General features: G+C 44.3%; 1 protein-coding gene across 1 annotated transcript in view; it reads left to right on the top strand.

Moving 5' to 3' along the window:
• The first annotated feature begins 357 nt into the window (after nt 1–357).
• Nucleotides 358–23,370, top strand: part of LOC136675895 (nuclear factor of activated T-cells, cytoplasmic 1-like) — a 107,024-nt gene continuing 84,011 nt past the window's right edge. Inside the window, exons 1-3 of the mRNA XM_066652695.1 lie at nt 358–700; nt 6,109–7,207; nt 10,792–10,951. Of these exons, the coding sequence (XP_066508792.1) occupies nt 583–700; nt 6,109–7,207; nt 10,792–10,951 (1,377 nt within the window). The 5' untranslated portion in view covers nt 358–582. The remainder of the gene's footprint in view (nt 701–6,108; nt 7,208–10,791; nt 10,952–23,370) is intronic.

Below are 23,370 nucleotides of genomic sequence, written 5' to 3'. Positions count from 1 at the left end.
AGAGAATGAATTAGGCCTCAAACAATTAAGGGAACTTTTCAAGTAAAATGAGGAAAAATGTCAACGTCTGAATTTTTTTAATTTTTTTTAATCCGTTGAACCATTCGGTCTTTGACTCTGAATCGGTTAGCCACATTCGAATCACACTTCCCTTGACGTTGATTCCTAGAACGAGGTTCAATTCATCGAACGTGGGTGTTCAAGAGAGTCGGTTCCCTGAAACTGAATCCTGGTTGTGAATCCTCGGCGGGAGGAATCCCTCCGCGGAGGAGAGACCGAGCGCTGAAGGTGCATGTGATCGTTCGGAGGGCGGGACCGGGAGGTGTTTTCCAGGTTTAAAAGTGGGAGCGCTGCAGCTACGGCTCCGTCACTGCGCCGGGAGCCCGCAGTGAGAGGAGGAGAGGAAAGTAGAAAGAGAGCGATAGAGAGAGAAATGAGGAGTAGAAGCAGAGCGCATACGGCGTAAAAAAGAAGAAGAAAAAACAAAAACACCGGGAGGAAAGTCGTCGGTGACCGCAGTGCGACTGAGGTGATGGGAACACGGTTGAACGATTAATCGCTTTCAGCTGCTCTCCGAGGTGAATGCCCGCCACTGACTCCCTCACCCTGCGTTCAGGAGGAGAACCGCCACCGCCGTTTAAACCGGGTTTAGTTCATCCACATTTCCAGCTCAACTCCACTATGACATCTGCTGAAGAAGGTAACTGTGACGTACTTGTTGTTGTTTGTTTTTTTTTTTCACACTAGCCTCAACTTCACTAGCGCCTCAGGCAGAGCGAGTAAACAGGGCACTGAGGGCAATGTGTACGAGCATTTTCACGACTTATTTCAACGGATTTGAGTGCGTTTTCAAGCTTTAAACTAGTTCTTAACTCTGAAAGATCAGCTAAACCGCTAAATATAAGATTTATTATATCACTGTAACGAATGGAAGATTATCTGTCGCAGATAAAAGGCAAAATAAATGAACTGAATTCATGAAGATGGCCCGGGGGTAGCACTTTAAGAACACATTTCTAAAAGGTTTATTAACAATGTTTATTAAAGACTTTAAATTAGGCCACATCCACTTTAAAATTATGATTAAACAAATGTAGGGTCTCAGTGAAAGTGTAGGAGCACTATAATGATGCTGATATACAGAGAAGACACAGTAACATTTTAATAGTGGAGATAAATGTGCACTCACTATTTGGCAAGCAACAGGTCTTTATTCATAGGTCCTAACAGTGTGTGAATGAATCACTGTATCGCCAAAATGTAAGTTAATTGTATGATATTTCAGCAAAGCCCCTCATCCTTACTTTAAAATGACTCACTCTGCTGCCCCCGAGGACGTAATACACAGCTAACAACATGGCATTTCTTTCAGCAGTGTGATGGTAGATTTGTTACAGTATCGGATCATATTTGTTATTATTTTCATCATCGATATCCAGTCAGTAACGGTCACTATTCTCCGATGAATACATCTGTGGAAATGAATGAGATACAATAGAACAGAGCATAGTAATACAACACAGGATTATAATAGTGATAATCAGATTATCTTTCTAGGTCTTTACCATGTGATAAAGCCTCGTCGTAGGTTCCTGTTTATAATCTCGAGTGCTTCTCACACAATCTGCTCACTCTATCTGTCATGGAAAACTGAAAAAAAAATATTTTCCCCTTGAAACCACAAGTAGTCAATTTTATCGCTCCTGTTTTGTTTATAGCATTGTTGCGCAGCTGGTATTGCCACAAATAGAATATGCTACATACTGTATGTTGTAGATGCATCAATACGCTGCATTATTGCTGTCTCATTTATTTTTTTACATGCTCTTCTGGTTTGGACGTGAAGAACGTACTTTGGTGACATAGTTGTGCGGGTAGGGATGAAAGTGTGTGTGCTGCGTTGAGCTCAGGCACTGGAGATACAATATAGTATCATATTTAAACATGTTTTTAACAATAATCTGTAGCCTGTTTGATTATTTCCGGTGTCGGTAATTGACGATGGATACAAGGGTCTGGAAAAATGGCAAAGCCTTGGTGGAAAAAATTCTAATAAGTGGCATAAAATTAGTAAATTAACAAAAAAATTAAATAAAGAGATATTGGCATAATTGGCTGGCATAATGCCAGCTAGGAATCACATGCAGCTTATGTAGCTAGTGCACACTGGTTGTTGATGTTGTTCAGTCAAATTAGCCAGCCATTACAGTATCTCCATTGTACTTAATTATGAAGCTAGAGCCTGAATAAAATTGTTACCTTATATAAATGTTTATGCAGATATTTACATCAAAAATAGTTTAATCCTGTCCATTAATATCTTTAATGTACATGCGGTTACGTTTTTCAGGCACTGAGGACACCTAGGATACACTCAGAGAAGCATATCATGACTCTGTTTATCACGATAACAGTAAACCATCGTATCAGCGAAACCCTAAATGCGCACACAGTGAACCTGCCCTTGATCACAGATCAGCAAAAGCAAATCTGCGTCTCACACACTTCATCCAGAAGGCAGTGGGCCCCAGCGCTGATGTCATGGACTTTCTGCCGACTTCTGTCTGTCTGTGTGGTTTTGGGGAGTGTATTACTGTGGTGAGGAGAGCATTATTATTCATTTCAGTCCATGGCATTTAAGCCTCATAATTGATAACAGTGTGTGTGTGTGTGTGTGTGTGTGTGTGTCCTCCCTACCACTTCAGGCTGCTGACGGCTGCAGTTTTCTGTACCCCTCTTCCCTTTACCCAAACCCTTGTCTCTCCCTCTGTGGTGCCTCCTACCCACAATTCACCCAGACGCGCAATTAGCCAGACCGGCCTCTGTGCTTGCGGGTGACTGTAACAACCCTTCGTTTTACTCCGAGCTACACACGTGAATAGGGGTCCACTTTGCCGTTTGGTTGTGGCCGATATGACGACATGTTATTGTTATTAGAATAAGTTATCGTTCATGGCTGGGAGCCCATGAGATCATGTCTCTCTCTCTCTCTCTCCGGGTGAGTAGGGCTAAAGAGATCTACAACAGAATTAGCATTTTGCGTTCTCCTGCACGTGTGTTGAGTTGCAGTGATGTTGCTTTAGCAGCAGTTCAGAAGGTTCGAGAAGGAACAGGGCTCCCCCTACAGTTTCAAGGTGTGATTCACTTTCACAACACTGTGCCGAAATCAAGGCGGAGGGTGAGGGGTAGTTTCCTACGCTCCTCCAAATGTTACATAGTGCAGTTTCTGCAGTGCTGAACCTGGAGTCGCAATGGCTGAGGCTCTGTTGTCTCTAGTGCAGGTCAGTGAACCACCGCGTTGATTTTGACACTGTCAATTTAAAGTGAAAATACTACCTCGTGTTACTTTAAAGGCAAAAGTAGCAACAACTTTAAACTTGTTTGTTATCCTCATAAATAAATGTGAATACAATGCATGTATTTTACTTTTTTAGCCCAGTCCCACTTTTCTGAAGCACTTCAAATGCATCAAATACTGCCTTTGTGTCGTGAAAGCTATGCATCAGAACGTTAGCTTTGACCACAACGCCCACTCTTACTTTGCATACAGCAAAAATCCGACACCAGGGGCTACTTCTTCTTTACTCCGCCATGCGTTTTGTGCACGTGCTGGATGAATGAACAGCCGGCGGAAGATCACTTCCCTTCCCGACTCCAGTGAGCCTGAAAGATGCAAAGGAGTGTGAGGCTGGCAGGGAGAAAGCCCCTGTGTGCTTGATTATGCGGCGTAAATAGAGCTAACTACTGCTGCAGCCTGCGCGAGTGAATCACTGAGAGCGCATCAGAGTTAAAAGGAAAGCAGCGAGGGGTGGATCTGGTTTTGAGAAAACCCTCAGAAAGAGGCGGCCACCTCACTTTCTTTTTTGTTGGTGTTACGTGAGCAAGGAAGAGATAAGAGCTGGTGTGTGTGAACAGGATGTCACTGCTACACTCCTGGAGTGGCTAATAGACTAGTGTTCACTCACACACCGGGCTGGGGACGAAGATGGGGTCCAGCCAGAAAGAGCCAGAGTTTGACTTCAGTTTTCTGTTTGAGTACAGCAGCCGAGGAGGAGAGCAGGAGACGGAGAGAGGTGTGTTGACAGGTGTGTGTGCTGACTGTGTGTGTGTGTGTGCTTGTTTGATTATGTTTGTGAAGAGTTTTCCATATTGTGATCAATTCAGTACAGTATTTCTACATTGGCATATTAGTCATAAGGGTGTTCTCTTTTATTCACGCGTGTGTTATCCGTGCCGCTGTGGTGTGGTCTAGTAGAGTAGGGCTGATAGAAATGACATGACATCATTATCATGATCCATTTTTCATGGATTTAAAAAAACTATGTTTCATTTTAAAGTTCTGTTTACATTGACTTTTCTTCAGTGAAGTGTTAGAAACGTTGAGTGACAGCCGCTGTATCCCGAGGTTCATTAGCTGTGATGCCTCAATCCTTGCACATTGCCCATCGCAGAGAAACAGCCAGACGAAGACAAAGAAAGAGATGAAAGTGAAAAGCAGAAGCCGAGAAACTATTATTTCCATCCAAATTTCACTCAGGTTGCTGTTCAAATCGATGCGCTGCTAGAAAGGCTAAATGCAGAAGTTGTGTTCAACCACAAAAACCTATTGAAGAATTGCTGATTTTATCTGGGGTGCATCTGCTTCTGGAAATAGTCAGTCATGGACTAATTTTAGGTGCTCTGCCCACGCATTCACTGGTGCAAGACAGGTTCATCGTTTCACGTGGTGTCCTGTTTGCGTACGGCTGTGGTTAGCAAATATAGAACGAGGTTGAGGGGGACTGCCACAAAAAAAAGTGCTTCACTGCTCAAGCTTACAGCAGTGTTTTTTTTTTTATCTGTTTCAGAATAGTGACAGTGTGAAGCTAAAAGAATGTAAGAAGTTTGTTGGCCTGAGCTTGAATTTGCATTTAATATATTTGCTGTCCTTTAGAAGTCTAAACTCGATGACAACTCGATGACCTCAGGTTAATCTCTACATCAAGTTTATTAGGGTGTGTGTGATGTCATAAATAAAACAATTTCAATTATGTCAATTATGATTTTTATATATAATGTAAGATTTTAGAATAAATACACTACGTTCACAATCACTAATCACTAAACACCAAAATCACCATCCTTAAATCATCTAATCCAAATATCACAAATTGTTTTGAATACTGCATTATTCCCAAAAACAGAACTTTCATTCATTCGTTATTTGTAAGTTCAGGGTCGCGGTGGGTCCAGAGTCTACCTAGAATCATTGGGCGCAAGACGGGAATACACCCTGGAGGGGGCGCCAGTCCTTCACAGGGCAACACACACACACACACACTCACTCACACACTCACACCTATGGACACTTTGAGTCGCCAATCCACCTACCAACGTGTGTTTTTTGGACTGTGGGAGGAAACCGGAGCACCCGGAGGAAACCCATGCAGACACCGAGAGAACACACCACACTCCTCACAGACAGTCACCCGGAGGAAACCCACGCAGACACAGGGAGAACACACCACACTCCTCACAGACAGTCACCCGGAGGAAACCCACGCAGACACATGGAGAACACACCACACTCCTCACAGACAGTCACCTGGAGGAAACCCACGCAGACACAGGGAGAACACACCACACTCCTCACAGACAGTCACCCGGAGGAAACCCACGCAGACACAGAGAGAACACACCATACTCCTCACAGACTGTCACCCGGAGTGGAAACCGAACCCACAACCTCCAGGCCCCTGGAGCTGTGTGACTGCTACACCTACCTGCTGCACCACCGTGCCGCCCTAAAACAGAACTTTCAATTTCCAAACAACTAAATTTTTTGTTTATTTTTGGTTGAACAACATGAGATCTTGGTATCTACGGTAATAACAGTTACCGTAAAATGACGAGGAGAATGTTTGAATTACAGTCATATGTTGTATAAAAATCTTATTTGTACACCTATTATATTTCACATTGACTTACGTTTGATAAAGCGTATTAAAGGTAAAGGCTAATCTGCTTAAATAACCGTGACCATCTATAAATAAACAGTTGCAACCAGACAGTTGTGAAATGGTTAAAATCAGAAAGCCCTTATTCACATCTACTATTTTGTCTTCACAGAGGCTTTTAGCTACACGCCCAATGTGAGCCTGTCTCTGCCCCTGGGCATGGGAAACCCCTGTCTGGCGTCTCAATACCACAGCCTCCAGACCAGCCCTGTCATCTCCGTCTCCTCCTGCCACCAGACGAGCTACGGGCTCCATGACAGTGCCATGGCCCCGGGTTATTACCTGTCCCATGGTCTCAGACCTAATGGGGCACCACCTTTGGAGAGCCCCCGCATCGAGATCACAACGTATGGGCAGATGCCCGAGGAGCAGGTGGAGGAGAGTGGCAGCATGGACCCCGTGGCCAAGCGAGTCAACATCGTAACCTTAACCCTGCCCAACATCGAAGGCTACCGCGACCCGAGCTGCTTGAGTCCGGCCAGCAGCCTGTCCTCTCGCAGCTGCAACTCTGAGGCTTCATATGAATCAGGCTTCTATAACTACGACAACTCACCCCAGAATTCCCCTTGGCAGTCCCCCTGTGTCTCGCCCAAAGGCTCCTCCTCCTTGCTGTCGTGCCCTCACGCCCCCGGCTCCGTCCCCTCCCCTCAGCACTCGCCTTCCACCTCTCCACATGCCCCTGTCGCCAACGACGACAGCTGGACCGGAGCCGCTCCTCGCAATTCCCGCCCCAACTCGCCGATCTGCAGCGCCGGCAAACGGAAATACAGCTTCAACGGTGCCCCCTACAGGCAGCCATCATATTCGCCCAACCAGTCGCCTGGGACCTCACCACAGGGTTCTCCCAGGCTCAGGGACTTGGCTGACGACATTTGGCTAGGCACTAGCATCACCACCACCACCACAGCCACCACCAACCAGTACACCAACTCGGCCATCGTAGCAGCCATCAACGCTCTCAGCACGGACGGCCTAACCGACCTCAGCGACGGCGTCCCCCCAAAATCTCGCAAAACCATCCTAGAGCACAATCCCTCCGTGAGCCTGAAGGTGGAGCCTGGAGGAGATGGCATGGCCGGGGCCACGGAGCTCTGCCAGGACGACTACTCCAGTGCTGGCCGTCTGCCCTTCAAGAAGGAGAGCTACTGCCCTGGCTTCCTGGATGTGCCTCCGCATCCCTACACCTGGCCCAAGCCCAAGCCTTACATCAGGTTTGTAGACCACTGATACAGCAATATCATAGATAGGGGGTAGGTTGTCTAGGTACAGATACAGAAAACACACTGTGAAACCAGACCAATCGTGGCTGCCTAAGTCTGAAAACACGGGATAAAACAATTCTTTCTGATTTTCCGCTGTGGTTTAATTTTTACAATTGTCACATTTTCTAAAAACGTAGAAAACGAGAATGTAGAAGAAAGAGAACCGAGCAAAAACGGCTAAAACCCACAGTTTCTGCACCTCGCCCCTCTGTGCGCTTGGGTCGGGGTCAACAGTGAGCGGCTCATTATCATTTAAAGGAACAGGGGCTGATAACAGAGCTGATTAGACAGGGGGAGAATGTGACTGTGGGGCATGATCTTGGTGGTATTTTGACCGCAAAAAGCAGGTCACAGAGGCTCCTTTAAGACCAGAACTCTGTAGAATATGTGCTCTTTTTAAGTATGATCCCCTCACCTCCTTGTTGCTATGCTGTTTTAAATGGAGTGGGACACCACTATTCGATGCTTACTGGCTTTTGTCAGTTACTAAATCAGAGCCCTTTTTTCATGGAGCCTGCAGTTTGACAGAATACGAATTACATCAGTGTTGTTAGAACTTTATTAAAGTGATAATAATGACCACCCCTTAGAATAGAACTGAGTGTTGAAGTAGAAGCCCATTTCTCTGCTGCTACTGTATTCAGCCTGGAGCAGGTTCAAACGCTTGGCTTTGGTAGCGTTGATTTACAGCCGTGTTACAGTCACACAGCGACGATTTGATCATGAAAGGAGGGCGTGTGTCTTATGATTTATGGGTGTTTACATCCAGATTGTGCCTCTCTCTGTGAAGTATCCAAGTGCAAACTGAAAAATGCAAACACGCTGCATCTTTTCGTCAGCGCAGAGTTTTTTCTGGTTTCTTAAAGTAGTGCTTGTTTATTTAACATAAAAGAGAGTTTACTTTATCTTCAAAGGCCACAGTGGATACAGTACACACCAAGGGTTGACTTCTCAGACTGGGATTAAGCCTAGGTTTAGACTACGTTTTCTTTTCAATGTGAAATGTCTGTTCAGAACTAGACTTAATCCTGGTTTGAGAGACGGCTCCTAAACATTGACGCAGAAATTTTTTTTTTTTTTTTAAGTTTCAAATTCATATCATTGTGTGTGTACAGCCCTGTTTCTATAGCAACCACACAAACATAATTTTAGTATTTTGTTTTATCCTCATTTTTAGTGTGTGTGTGTGTGTGTGTGTGTGTGTGTGTGTGTGTGTGTGTGTGTGTGTGTGTGTGTGTGTGTGTGTGTGTGTGTGTGTGTGTGTGTGTGTGTGTGTGTGTGTGTGTGTGTGTGTGTGTGTGTGTGTGTGTGTGTGTGTGTGTGTGTGTGTGTGTGTGTGTGTGTGTGTGTGTGTGTCTCTCTCTCTTCCTTCTCTGGCACACTTTCCTGCCGGAAATCAAGTGTTTGATGGTGATAGTGGGGGACAGGAAGTGATGGTGTCAGTGCTGATGGGGCTGGCCGAGGGTCCTCTACACCCTTGGGCCGATAAAAGTGCGGGGGAAGCCGGTTCGTTTCAGGTCAGGGAACACGCAGAGAGTTCTGAGATTTCAGCCACTCGAGCCGCTGTGTCCCCTCGGCTCCATGTCGTCCAGACATCCGGCCGCGGTGCAACGCGGTTCCGCTGGAGCGTGTTTTTGCGCTGGATAACCGCGTGCCTCATGTGGGAATGTGTTCGCCAGCTCCTCTCAGGTCTCAGGACCCTGCCGACATGGAGACAGAATAAACACAAAACAAAACACACTGCGGTCGCTCCCCGAATCCTCCGAAAAGAAGGGTTGCTTTGGGATGGACTTGTGGACATTTGGGAAAATATTTAGTGGCTTCAAACACTCTGTTTCAATCTTATAAACGATTTCCTCAGTTTGACAGTGCGCTTTCTCAGTTTGATAAATGTTCCCACAGTTTAACCAATGTGTCCCCTCAATATAATAAATCATTCCCTTTAATTAGTCACATGGAGTGAGGCGTTATTCTGGAACCGTTGAGTTAAACTAAGGGAGCAATTCATTACATTGACAGAAGGAATTATTAGGGCCTTGTTAAAGTCCAGCTGAAATCAAAACAGAACTTGTTTTTCTTGTTGTTCACAAGTCCTAGTTCATATGAAGTTGAAGTCATTGCGCCGTGCGCTTTAAAATACATCACTGCTGCTTCCTCGTGATCTTAAATCAAAGTGCAGTGACTGTTTCTACAGTAGAACCCCTTCTGATGTGAGATTACATAGGCAGGGGCCTGCGGATGTGGAGAACTTACATTAACCAATAACATTGCCTCATTTTCACCATCCAATCTTGATGTCTGTAGTACTCCCTATAAAATGATCTAGTTTCGCTAAGAAATACATAATTTTATAAAACAACCCTGGCTTCAATTATACCTTTTATTTTTTATTTATTTATTTTTTAAATTGAGAGAACAAATGATTAAATTCATGTGTTTATTAATTACAGTCATTATGAATGTAGGAAATAATTGTTATTAAAATTCTGAATTAATTAATTAATGCTGAATTAATATTCAGCAAAATAATTGAAACATATGTAGAATGTGTTTAAAAATGAAGCAATGTGATTTATAAAATATTCATTCATTCATCATCTGTAACCCTTATCCAGTTCAGGGTCGCAGTGGGTCCAGAGCCTACCTGGAATCAAGGCGGGAATACACCCTGGAGGGGGCGCCAGTCCTTCACAGGGCAACACAGACACACACACACACATTCACTCACACACTCACACCTACGGACAATTTTGAGTCACCAATCCACCTACCAACGTGTGTTTTTGGACTGTGGGAGGAAACTCACGCAGACACAGGGAGAACACACCACACTCCTCACAGACAGTGTGGGTTTCCTCCGGGTGACTGTCTGTGAGGAGTGTGGTTGATTCAAACCCACAACTTCCAGGCCCCTGGAGCTGTGTGACTGCGACACTACTGTATTTAAAATAACAATAAACAATAATAATAACATTTGTTGTCAAATGTGGTAAGTTTTCTTAAAGTTTATTCCAAAAAAATGTCTTCGACGTTGACAAAACTTCGACATTTACTAACTTTGACGTTGACAAAAACAGTTTTTATGACCACGGAGCCTTGATGGGATAAGCCTTTGAGTTCTTTTATAGGTTCATGTCAGCCGTCCTGAAAGGCTCCTGTACAACACTAAACCTATTTTTTTAAATCTTTAATTTAATCACACAATTCACCAAATTCACCCCTGGCTGCATTTTGTGGAGCCTTGCTCCTGATGAGCTGTCAGCTCGTGATAGAAAGCATGGATTTCTCCAAGTGGAACACATGCCTCCTTCATTAATTCTTCTGAAGAAAGGTCTCCAATTAGCAGCCAGGCTCTGGAAGCCAGCTCTGTCAGGCTATGACTTCAGTTGATTAGATTAGAGGCAATGATGAAATGGAAGAGTTCAAATCCAAGCACTTGGCACAGAAAGTCTGGTTCGTAGTGCTTGGATTTATACGTGTGTGTGTGTGTGATCCATAAATCCTGAGGAACTGTTTTGTGCTTTGATTGGCAGCCCGTCCCTGCCGGCTCTTGATTGGCAGCTGCCGTCGTGTTCGGGCCCCTACAGCCTGCAGATCGAAGTCCAGCCCAAATCCCACCACCGCGCACACTACGAGACGGAGGGCAGCCGCGGAGCAGTCAAAGCTTTATCAGGAGGACACCCAGTGGTGCAGGTACCCCATTTTCTGCCATTAAATCTACTTTTATTTCACGTCTGAGACAGACTAGAGTTCGATTAACATCTCACCCGATCACAAACGACAAGCAAGTACTACCTGCATCGCTCTGAATCACCTGGAAAACAAGCTCAGGGAAAATAAACTTGGTTTGAGTCAGAGTCCTCCTCGCTCCTCACTGCTGTGCGCTCAGGGTCGGGGTGAACAGCGAGCGGCTCATTATCATTTACAGGAACATGGGCTGAAAGCGGCCGTTCTGAACAGAGCTGTTGAGACAGAGAGAGAACGCCGCTGCAGAGTTTGGTGTTTGTGGTGTTTTGAGCTGTCAAACACATTTCATTAACACTCCGAACTGTGCTCACTTGTGGAAAATGGGGACAACATGTCCTTTTTAAAGCATTTAAACACTTCTAAGGAACTCTTTTGGAAGGCAGTGTTCTCTTCATAGTCAGAGTGTTCGATCGCCTCAATAATTCAAGGCGAGTAAGTAACGGCTCTGGGTTTTGTTGGAGGGTATTAGTGCAGACTTAGTAGCGGCGTGGTTTCCCTGAAGAGACCCTGATTTACAGCATACGACCGCCACCTTTTCATTATTTATAAAACGTCTCGAATTTGTCAAACAGCGCTGTGTTTTGCTTCCTGACCACTTGAGGTGTGTGTGTGAGAAAAAGAGAGGGGAAAACAGTGTGTGTGTCAGAGAGTGACAAGGCAGTGTGTGTGTTATTAATGGCCCATGAAGGCCGAAGTCAATCGTCTGCAGCATGCGGTAAAAAGTGAATTGCGGTGGCGCATATTGACGCAATTAGGATGGTGCAGGGCCACCACCTCTTAGTATTGTGTTTGGCAGCCCTTAAAGGGCCCACGTCACTCTCACCTGCATTACCTAAACCAGAACACTTGCTCTCTCTCTCTCTCTCTCGCTCTCGCTCTCTCAAACACAGCTGCCCCCTCAGCTCTGATCTTGCTCGAACTGAAGGTGGAAACTGACCTGCTGTGAGTGTTGTGTGCAGAAGTTTGGTGACAGCTAGAAAACTAACATTTTGATTTGGTTTTTGTTTGTTTTAGCAGCAAATATGTTCAAAACCTGCAATAAAATTAGCAGAAAAAACACTTTTTGATGTTTTTAGCAGGACTGCATGTTTTTGCTCTCTGAACTAAACCGGGTTTCTCCATTTTTACCAGTTTACCACCGATAGAAAAGGAAAATACCAAAAAAAAAAAAAAAAAAACACTAATAATGATCCAAATATTGTTAACTCCATTTGACTTGGGCCATCCTACGTTTTGCACACAAGCGTGCGTGTGCCTGAGAGTGACGTGTCTGTGACCATGAAATCGATACTCTAATATATTTAGACGTAGAATCAGCGCTGCGGTGCTGGTGGAGGCAGTAGTCGAGGCATTGCAGCTGTTTTCCAAACGCTTATTTTCTCTCCAATCAGACACGGAGCTCTTTCACTTCTCAGTGCAGCTGTGGTTCTCCAGCCAGTTTCAAACCTAATTCATCAACTCTCAGGTGTTATTTATAAGCCATTTCCTCCCCACCAAAAAGTCATGTCTCTGTGCTGAAGGTGAATTTGTTAACACAGGCGTGTCATGCTCTTGGCATTCTGAACTGGACCCGACCGAGCCTGTGCCACTCCATCACTCACTCTCCGCTGCTGCAGTCAGTGGTGGTCCGCGGGAGCGAAAACAGAAGCAGTTGCCTCCAAAAAAACGAAAAAACACATAGGGCTCACTGAGCGTGATATCATCCGCACGATATTAACCCGTCCCTTCTGCTCTTGTTTAGAGCACGTGGATCGTTTTTTATTGGAAATTTTCTTTAACCCTCAGCCTTGGCAACCTCTGATTTGAGCTGTTTGGAGTGAAGACTAACTAGACACAGATGTACGAAGCTGCTTCTTTCTGGTCCCCGAAAAACGGGGGTCTATACAGATAGGGGCAAATTCGGATGTGTTGTTGACCATCTGTTCACGTTAAATGTGGAAATACTCTGCAAATTTAGGTGTATTCACAGTTTGTATGAAAATATCCCACATTCAAAGGTGTATTTTGTTAACATTAACATTCTTAATATGTTAAATCCAGCAAAAAAAATAGTGATAATGCATTAAACAGTGCAGAAGTGAGGTCTTTTTTTCAAGTAATTTTATTAAAAAATAAAAACACAGGCAATCTTTTTTGGCCTAGGGTGTGTATCCTGAGTCTTTTTGTTTGTTTTTGGTTGTTTTCTGTGCAGTGATGTTCCTCTATTGACCCCTGATCGCACCTGGCTTCAGTGCAGTGTGATTTTTTTTTTTTTTTTTCCTCTTTTAATCCCTGTATGCAAGAAATTCTCAGAGGAAATGATTTGAAAACACCAGTCCAGTGACGCACTTCTTCACTAACTGCATTGCTAACATAGTTTAACTTTTACTTTTCTTCACTGTGATGTAATGCCTTAAATATTCCACTTTGGATGTAAAAATCTGAAGGCTTCTTGAAGAGGAAGCCAAGCGAGATGTCTGATTGTGGCCAGACAGCGGTAGGTTGCTGCTGGGTTCAGTGGCCCTCTCGACTGAGGAGGGGGGAAGAGAGAGGAGAGTTTCAGCATAGTCGTTCCAGTTTGTTATCTGTACATGTAGAAGGTCCACCACATGGATCGTCCAATAGGAGGTTGCCCCACTGTGGGAGGAAACCGGAGCACCCGGAGGAAACCCACGCAGACACAGGGAGAACACACCACACTCCTCACAGACAGTCACCCGGAGGAAACCCACGCAGACACAGAGAGAACACACCACACTCCTCACAGACAGTCACCCGGAGGAAACCCACGCAGACACAGGGAGAACACACCACACTCCTCACAGACAGTCACCCGGAGGAAACCCACGCAGACACAGAGAGAACACACCACACTCCTCACAGACAGTCACCCGGAGGAAACCCACGCAGACACAGGGAGAACACACCACACTCCTCACAGACAGTCACCCGGAGGAAACCCACGCAGACACAGGGAGAACACACCATACTCCTCACCCCTTTAAATAACAATGGACTTCTGATTATTATGAATATTCAGACACTGGAATTGGAGCATAATGTAAGTTTAAATAATCTAAAAAAAAAACATATATCAAATAAAAACACTTTATAAAAAAAAAAAAAAAAAAAAAAAAAAAAAACAACATAAAATGAGAGACGAGAAGAGTATGACCCGTTAAAATATTATTGACATTCAATTTTATGTAAACAAACATGAAACAAAACACAATGGTCCATTTATTGTGCATTAAGTCAAAAATATTATTAGCGTGACCTCATTGTATTGAATGTTATTGTGATAAAGACTGTAGCAGCCGTTTGTGCTGTTATTTACAGTTGATGTAGTTACTGACTCATAAATCATGGGATGTAAGGATCCTGATTTTAAAGACGGTTAAAACGTTCTTTTCCTGAGAGTGTGAGACAATATGAAGGAGCAGGCTCTGGGCGGGTGGGTGCAGTCATGGAGAATGGCAGCGAGATGGTAGGGGTGTGGGGCACAGGGAGTCATCACACAGGCAGCTGGGGCTCAGCAGGGTTGCCACCCTTGGGGACACTCTGCTTCCTGCTGATTAAAGACCCTCAGTCCCAGTGGTGTCCCGCAGGGGAACTAGGCAGGGCAGAGGGTGTGAATGCGTGTATGTGTGTGTAGGGGGTGGGTTCATGCAGTCGTCCCATCTGATGCCACCAAGCCAGACTCCAGGGGAGCTCGCTTCACTGCTGATGTCATTTCTGGTGAAGCACTCATCCCTCATAAACACTCCCAGGTCAATCCATGTGCTGACAGCTCACTGTTTTCCTGTCATCCGCTATTGAGGCTACAGCACAGATTTCCCAGAGAGTAGCGCCACCAAAACAAGACAACATCACAAACCAAGCTAGAGCCACAACTCTCACCCAACTCTATAAATGAGTTGGGCCAGTATTCAGCCTCGGATGCACTCTCTTTAACGCAGGAGTTAGTCTTTTACCCCTAGACTAGAAACAGCAGTGTCTCTGTTTACCCGTGTTGTCTCTTTAAATTTATATCTTAAAACAACACCTTAATATTACAGCTTCAATACTATTGTGATGCTCCACTGACATGGAATTGGGAAAACAGTGCCTCTGTCATTGCAGCTCTGGGCTCAGCACTGCAGAAAATACACTGTGTAACTTTTAAAGAAGGGTAGGAAAGAACACTCCATCTCATCAATAACAGACGCAGCTGTCCTCTCATACTTACCGCACCAATAGGATCTTGCCCTACGCACAGATGACAGTTATAGATCAGGTAGGAACTTGTGTGATATTTGTGGTTTGATTCTGTATGTCAATAAAGTATGGCATACTGCCATGGTGTCTTTGACGTCACTGAAACCAACAGACAATGATTGACCAATAGGGATGGGCGATATGGCCCTACAATAATATCACGATATTTCAGTGTATTTTGGTGATAATGATATCACCAAAAGTTTTTTAAGAGCAAATTCCTCCACCTCAAAATATTTTCACCGTACTTCACTGTGCCTAAATGACTCATGTAAAGAACATATGCCATATTAAGGCTACCTGAATGAAGTCAGAGTATCATTATTATTTATCGTTTTAAAAACCATGGCGATATATCATGGTCGATTATTATATGGCACAGTTGTACTGACCAGTGACTTGGGCGATGAGATGAAAAATGGCTGCTGTGAATGTACGATAAGGGCACGTTCCTTGTGGATGTTGAGGGAGGAGACAGTGCTGTTTCTTTCTTTTAGGGGTCAAAAGGATTGAACCTTCCAGTCCCAAGTCCTGCAGTGTTGGACAATATGGAAGCAAACATAACTCTCTGGGTCTACATGCTATATTTGAATTAATGATTTTACCACTGCCAGTGGTGACATGGCGTGTTGATTTTTCTGCCCATTCCTGTGCTCGCTGGGTTCAGGGGGTTAATTTGCATAGAATTAGACAGCTGTAGCATGGATGAAAAAGTTGCCTCCTCTCTCCCATGTGCGGCGTTTCTCCACCGCTGGTCTGCTCATTAGTTATCATCGAGGTTCTGCAGCACTGCCATAATGAACGGAGGTGTTTTCCCCCTTCCACGACTTCCACGTGTTAACCCCTTCCACGACTGCTGCCAAACACACAGGCTCCCATTTGTTTAGGAAGCTGACATCACTCTCCCTCTCTGGCGGACTGGGGACCAAGGCTGCTGAGAGGAAGAGTGAGTGGGCTTGAAAAGATGCCCCGAGATGGTGGAAATCTCTCCACTTGGTCTGTAAACTTGCCCGTTGATCATGCCCACTCCCTCCGTGAGTCTTTCCTATAGCTTTCTTCCTTCCACAGCTCCTCAACCACTGTTTTTCTAGCTTTCATTTGCTCATCTGGCTGGTGATGGAGGCTGCTGACCCCTATAGCCACTTTTCCAGCGCTGACCACACTGCTATTAAGAGGGGATACCCCCCCCAAAGCCCTCTACATCCCCACTGTCTGCGGAAAAGGCCTGTTGCTGCACCACAGCTATGGCCAGCATGTACACTGTGGTTTTCCTAATGCATTCTGGGGGGAAATGTCAACGTCTACCTTCGGTTGACAGACCACGTCAGGATTGATGAGTTTTCCATCAGTTTGAAACTGATATGAAATGGATTTACCAATGCTGAACAACTTGGAATTATGTTTCGTGAAGTGTAAAGGTCTAGGACATGAATTTATGTGTTTCTAAGACTTACCGCTATATATGTTTTCGTCTTCTTTGATTACTGCTTTGAAACGTGGGGCAAGCAGTTGGTCCTGGTCTTTCGGCAGCTACCACTAGGGGGCGCCACAGCGGATTGTTAAGTTTTCACGCATCTAGGCTAGGGGGCGTCACAGTGACCGCAGCGCCAACACCCTCGCTCTCACAACCAATCCATCTACAACGTGTGTTTGGACTGTGGGGGAGGGTTCCGGAGGAAACCCACATAGACACAAGGAGAACACACCAAACTCCTCACAGACAGTGACCCGAGGACGCTGGAGCTGTTCGACAATGACACTGTTGCACCACCCTGTCACCCACGTGAAGTGTCGTCTTGCAAATAATTAATGCCTCATGTTTATTACGCAACGCTCTATTAAACTCCCCCCAGGCCCAGATTTCCTTTTCTTTTAGGGGCTCCCCTTACTCAAGACCTTGGTATTGGGAAACCACTACTATGCAGCCATAGTGTAACTCGAAGAATGCTACACAACGGCAACATTTTCATTGGTTTGAGGCGAGGACCACAGAGTTTATGAGGTAAGGCTTCGGTGGCCATTTAGAACACGGGGCACTGGAGTCCTGATACGTCAGACTGTAGCCTTTGGCGAGGAGTTCGGTTCCGAGCAGTTGTTTAAATGCCGTCAATTTATACGGAGCTTAGAGCTCCATGATCGCTGGTCTAGACATGGGGGCCGCCACTCGAAACGCTGGCCCTCGATGACATAACATTCGATTTGTGTTTTAATACCCAGCACAGACTGCAGTCACTCTGCCGAGAAACAGAAAATGAGCCTCTGGTTACTGATGCAGCCAAACACAATAAAGCGACACACACACACACACACACACACACACACACACACAGAAATACACACATGTGGAGCAATGGAAGGCTAATAAAGGGGGCTTTAGAGAGGAGAAGAGAGAGGACTTGGATGAGTGTAGATTTAATTTGGTACAGAGGGGCCTCGCCGGGTGACTGTCAGCGCTCGGGAGTGAATGCGATAATGGGCCGAGGTCTACTCCCTCCCTTTCTTCACTCTCTCGCTCCCTCTCTCCCTCTCTTCTGCTCCCCCTCGCTACGCCACGTGGACTAGACCAGTCATGACATTCCTGCTCACCACAACCAAGAGTTGGAAAGGGAGAAATGCAGAAAGAGATCAGGAGAGTGCTCAGGTTTCGTTTAGGGTGGGATTTGTGTACGTTGTGCAGTCAACATCGCCATGATAGGCTCGCGTTTAAAAGCTGAGGCTAGATCAAATGACCCGGGGTCTAATCGTGTTGGAAGGATGCCAATATGTGGATCCCTGAGCCGGGTTAGAACCCTGATCTTCCGTAAGGCAGTTCACAACCAACTGCACAATGCACTTTGTTACAACTTAAGAACTACTCCAAGATTTTACCAAGGAATTACCACCAGTGTCAAATATCATTCATTTATTTGCCTCGCCCCCTACACACCCCCACACCCCCTGTAGCTCCGTGCCCCCCGCTTTAGGCAACACTGCTCTAATGTAGCAATATACTCCAATGTACCACCACCAGAGCCCCGGAGCTCCAGCAGTCCCCCGTTTTCTTTCATTATTCAAGAACAAAGGAACCGAACTACAAATACACCACCTTCATCTGGTCTCCCTCTGAGAGTGGACCACACCATTCATCAGCCTCTCATTTCCTTAAACAAATGAGTCCATCGCAAATCCTGGAGCCGCACACCCTCGACAGGACCGATGTGTTTACCAGCGAGGGCATTTCACTAATGCACACAGCGGCCTGCTACTGTTGCAAAACCCCTGCAGAAGCCCATTAGACTGACATTTCCCCCGTATGTCATCACATTTATGCGGGGGTTAAGACTGCATTTCCATGTTAATTCTGCTGATTTAGAAATTAGTGATCGCCGTCAGCTCTTGGAGGTGTCTGGCTCTGTCGCAGGCCGCCACTCACTCTCTCTCTGGTCTATGCAAAATAGCCTAACAACAGCCAGAAGTGGGTTTGTGCGCCCAAGAGCTGTCCACTCCTCTTACCTTGAGGAGAGAGGGGGGAGAAATTGTAGGCTGCTGGATGCCTGCAGCGCTGGAGCGCTCTTAATAATGTGTAAGAAAGTAAAGTAAAGTAAGAAAGTTTATTTATGATTTAAAAAATGACTAAAATGGCTTTATTAACTGGTGTTTATTTGGGGTCGCACACAGTTAAATATCTGTGTTTACTCAAATATATCTTTTAGCACACATCTGTTTTTGTTTTTCCATTGTCTTAGTTTCCGTATGTCTAGTGCAAACATGTGACATCATTACAGTTTGACCGTGTTGACCCAGTAGAAGAGAGATCGTGTTTATTTTTATAGTAGACCAACAATTTATGTACATTTAATACATTGTTTTTCATAGTATTGAACAGGGTGGGTGATATGGCCAAACTGTTAAATCAAAATACAGCGTGGTCTCGTTGTTATGAAGTTTGAAAACATGTAGTTTATCAAAAATCAGTGCCCACTCCTAGTGTTGTATGTAATTAATAAATCAGTAGAGAGTCCATTTTGGAGAGAGTCTCCAAGCGTGCGGAAAAGAGGTTTCAGGGGTGCGCATATGGTAAACGAATCTATCGAGGTCATCCGAGGGGGACGAACCACGTTCCTTTAGTGTCGGGAAGAGCAGCATCACTGTGAGTTCCCTGACCTCATTAATCACTTCCCCTTGCGTATGAGGCCACCACCATCGCACTGAGGTATACACCTAAGGTCATGCAGGTATAGAAACAAATATAGCAGGCGAATGTTTGGGTGCTCCCGGTCATAAGGTAGGTTGTTTTGCAAAGTGTAAATCAGCCCCTCGGTACGTTTAGTGTAAGCAAACGTAGAAAAACAAATAAGTAGAAATTGTCCACTGAAACTTGCTGAATTTTTAGTTGTTTACTCTTATACTTGCACATTTTCTTTAGTTATATTTTAGTATTGTTTCTCTCTACATTTTAACGTTTATTTGATAGCTATGATTTTGTTTAACCCCTTATTAGGTTTAGGAAAAAAGTTTTCAAGTGTTATTTGTGTAAATTCAGTTGTAATTCAAAATCCAAACATTCTCCCACAGATTCGTTTTTTATACAGTTACAGACTCACCATCTTTAAATCGTCTAAACCAGAACTCACATGTAATTTTAGATGCAATATTATCCCCAAAAACAGAACAAATCAGTGCACTTGCTTTTGCAACATTTTTTCCTGATGGAACTTGAAGGTAACGAATGCAGTGACCGATAAATTCTTCTCAATAGCCATTTTTAAACTACTTACTTTTGTGGTTATTACTTTGTTGCATAGCACTGAAAATCAAAATGGTCTTTTTATTCAACAGTTACCTAAAACCACAAAGGAACAGGAGAATGTTTTAATTTTGAATTACAATCATATAAAAAAAGCATTTAAACCTATTTTATACGCCTAATATATCGTTATTTGTACTCTCGTTATCGTATAGATTCTGTCTTACGTTGATTTCTATTTCATGAGCACTGCTAGTTGTACCCTGTATGGACTATGTTTGTGACAAATATACGTTTGATTCAAATGAAAGCCGAAAGCTGAAAGCCTGGTCCGTTGAAAGCAGTCAAAAATGGCCACACCACAGCACAACGGACACGGTGCCTTGCTATAAATAGACCTGAAAAGTATGACCATATATTGTGGAAGTAAAAAGGTCTCTTGGTCGGCTTGGCTGTTTTCTGATTAGACCTCATGATCAAGTCAATAAAAGTGCAACATTTTCCCCTCATTCTTTTCCACTTGTCCGTGTGGCGCTTAGTAGCGCGCGGGGCCTGAAGCTAATTAGCTGCGGTGACACAGTGAGTAAAATATAATAAAGCGGAGCGAGCGCTCTGGTGAGATCACCTTGGAGATGAAGTGCTCTCTGGAGAGGCCAGAGACTTCAAGAAGCCCCTGACCCCGGCGTGCCTCATTGATGACAAGCATATGTGACTAGCGCTCAGGGTCAGGACAGCTGCGAGGGAGGTGGAGGGTGGACGCGGATAGATCATTAGCCAACTGGCTCGGTATTCTGTCATTTTTGTGCAGCAAGGTCGGGAGACGGTGCTTGGAAAGGGAGACATTTATTGTAGCATTAGTCTCGCATACCTTTATAGTCGTCATCCTAACAAATACTAGAAAATGATCCTCAATGGTCCTGATGCCTGTAGTTGGAATATCATGATGTAGCGGACAGGCCGAGCGGGTAAACTGGCTTAGCTCCTGTCCAGTTACATGGCTTTCTACCACTGTATCGTTATCCCTTTCATACTTTTATTTTATGCTTTATTTTCTGAACCTAACACAGTCCTGACACTTTCATAAGTTTAAAATATATATGTTAGCATATATGTCTGACTGTTAGCATATATGTCTGACTGTTAGCATATATGTCTGACTGTTATGTCTGACTGTTAGCATATATGTCTGTCTGTTATGTCTGACTGTTAGCATATATGTCTGTCTGTTATGTCTGACTGTTAGCATATATGTCTGACTGTTATGTCTGACTGTTAGCATATATGTCTGACTGTTATGTCTGACTGTTAGCATATATGTCTGACTGTTAGGTCTGACTGTTAGCATATATGTCTGACTGTTAGCATATATGTCTGTCTGTTATGTCTGACTGTTAGCATATATGTCTGACTGTTATGTCTGACTGTTAGCATATATGTCTGACTGTTAGCATATATGTCTGACTGTTATGTCTGACTGTTAGCATATATGTCTGACTGTTAGCATATATGTCTGTCTGTTATGTCTGACTGTTAGCATATATGTCTGACTGTCTATCTCTCTCTCTCTGCAAAGAATACCCATTGTCATTATCCCTTCTGTCTGGAAGTCTACTTACCCATGACCTAACTTACTTATCGTTATATTCCTCTAAGCACGTTGGAGAAAGTGATTGTTCTTGCCTAAAATTTCCAACAACTTTCTCTAACAGGTCCCATTCTCCCACCCCTCTACCCCACAGAGGCAATTATAAAAGCATTAATCAGATTATGTCATAGGTTACATGTGGTCTGCATTCTGTTCGATGACTCAATTACTAAAATAAGCACGGCTTCTATTATTTAGTTTGACAGCCTTAGCCTCTTGACGGGGTCAGTGAATGAAACTTCACAAGGCAGAGACCTGCAATTATACACATTGGTTAAACGATGAGTGGACACAGTTGGATTCACCACATGGGATTTATTTTGACAGCTCTATCTTATTTGCTTTCAGGGCAATCTAACATGTGGCCGGCAAACCCAACTGGGTTGAGTTCTGAATGCCCGGCTCAGGCCCTGGGAGAGGTTTTGGTCCGGGTGCCGAGGTTTTCTTTTCTTTTCAGTTTACTGGGAAGGAATCCAGACGCCCACACACACAGTGTGGGGAACATGAAGACGGATTGATCTGGTTGCACCAAAGCTACCAATTTGGTTTACACCAAAGTGGCCACAGTCCACTGAGGCTGTTTAGTCCGGCCTTCGTTCATGAAATACACAGCAACTGGGTTGGTTTTTAATGAACAGCACTGCTCTGTACAAATACGTTTTTAAGAATTTATTTATTTATTTATTTACAATCTCAATTGTAATTCAAAAATGACCTAAAAATTAAGCCGTTTGAAAGGAATTTTTGGAGAATATTTGAATATTGAGTTAAAATTATATGTTAAACAAAAACCTTATACCAAAATCCTTATGGTAGGTGTCAGTCTGGACCTGTTTGGTCTTTAATGAAAGACCCAGGGGTCTGGTTTTAATAGTCTGTGATCACGTTCATTAAAAAAAATGAGAAAGTATATGGGGGCAATGTAAAACCGTGGCTAAATGGGTACAATTATGTTCCATTGCCAAACTAGGGTGAAGTGACATGAGTGCTCTTACCCCAGTGGCAGTTTCTGAGAGTGTAGACACTGCCGTGTTTCTGGATGTCAGATCAAGTTGGGATTGATTGCGCAGTAAGTGTCTTCCACTTACTGTACCATTGACTAATGGTTTCTCTCCACATGTAACAGCCATTTGTTCGGCCTGCCTGTGCTGAAGTGTGTTTTATTGGAGAGCAGAAGGGCTAAGTGGTATCCGGCGAGAGAGGAAGTGGTACCTGTTTGAAGTGGGGGTCCTGATTCTCTTTGCCTCTTTCATCTCAGTGTGGCACCGTCGCTGGCAGCGACCCAAAGCGTCACGAGCCGTAATGAAAATCATAACGCAGACTCTTTTCCATGTCAGAAAGCCTGAGGGTGGTGTTATGGCGGCTAGCAGCATGGCAGCGCCAAGTTACGCTAATGCTTATCGACTTGGCCACAGTGGATGAGAAATGTATAAGTTTTATGAATCCTGTTATGGTCATTTTGCCTGTGGGGGAAACACGGTACGTGGAATAACGTTGTTATATCTCAGAAACATCAGCATACAACTTTGCTAATCTAAGTTTATAGACCATGTGTTGGCTTCGTATGACCCTCAGGTTTATTGTTTTTGACACGATGACGACAGCATCATAACAGCAACGCGATAAATGATAAGTGACTGAGTTAATACGCTTACAATGTTATTAGGTATCATGAAAAAATAGAACAGAACATCTCTGCATCATGCGGAATGAATAAATTGAACCCAATTAAGAGCTACTTTTAAGACTTTCAAATAA

This window comes from Hoplias malabaricus, chromosome X1 (genome assembly GCF_029633855.1).
Source record: "Hoplias malabaricus isolate fHopMal1 chromosome X1, fHopMal1.hap1, whole genome shotgun sequence".
Taxonomy (NCBI): domain Eukaryota; kingdom Metazoa; phylum Chordata; class Actinopteri; order Characiformes; family Erythrinidae; genus Hoplias; species Hoplias malabaricus.
Note: the sequence above shows the minus strand (reverse complement) of the source record. Positions and strands in the feature narration are given on the sequence as shown.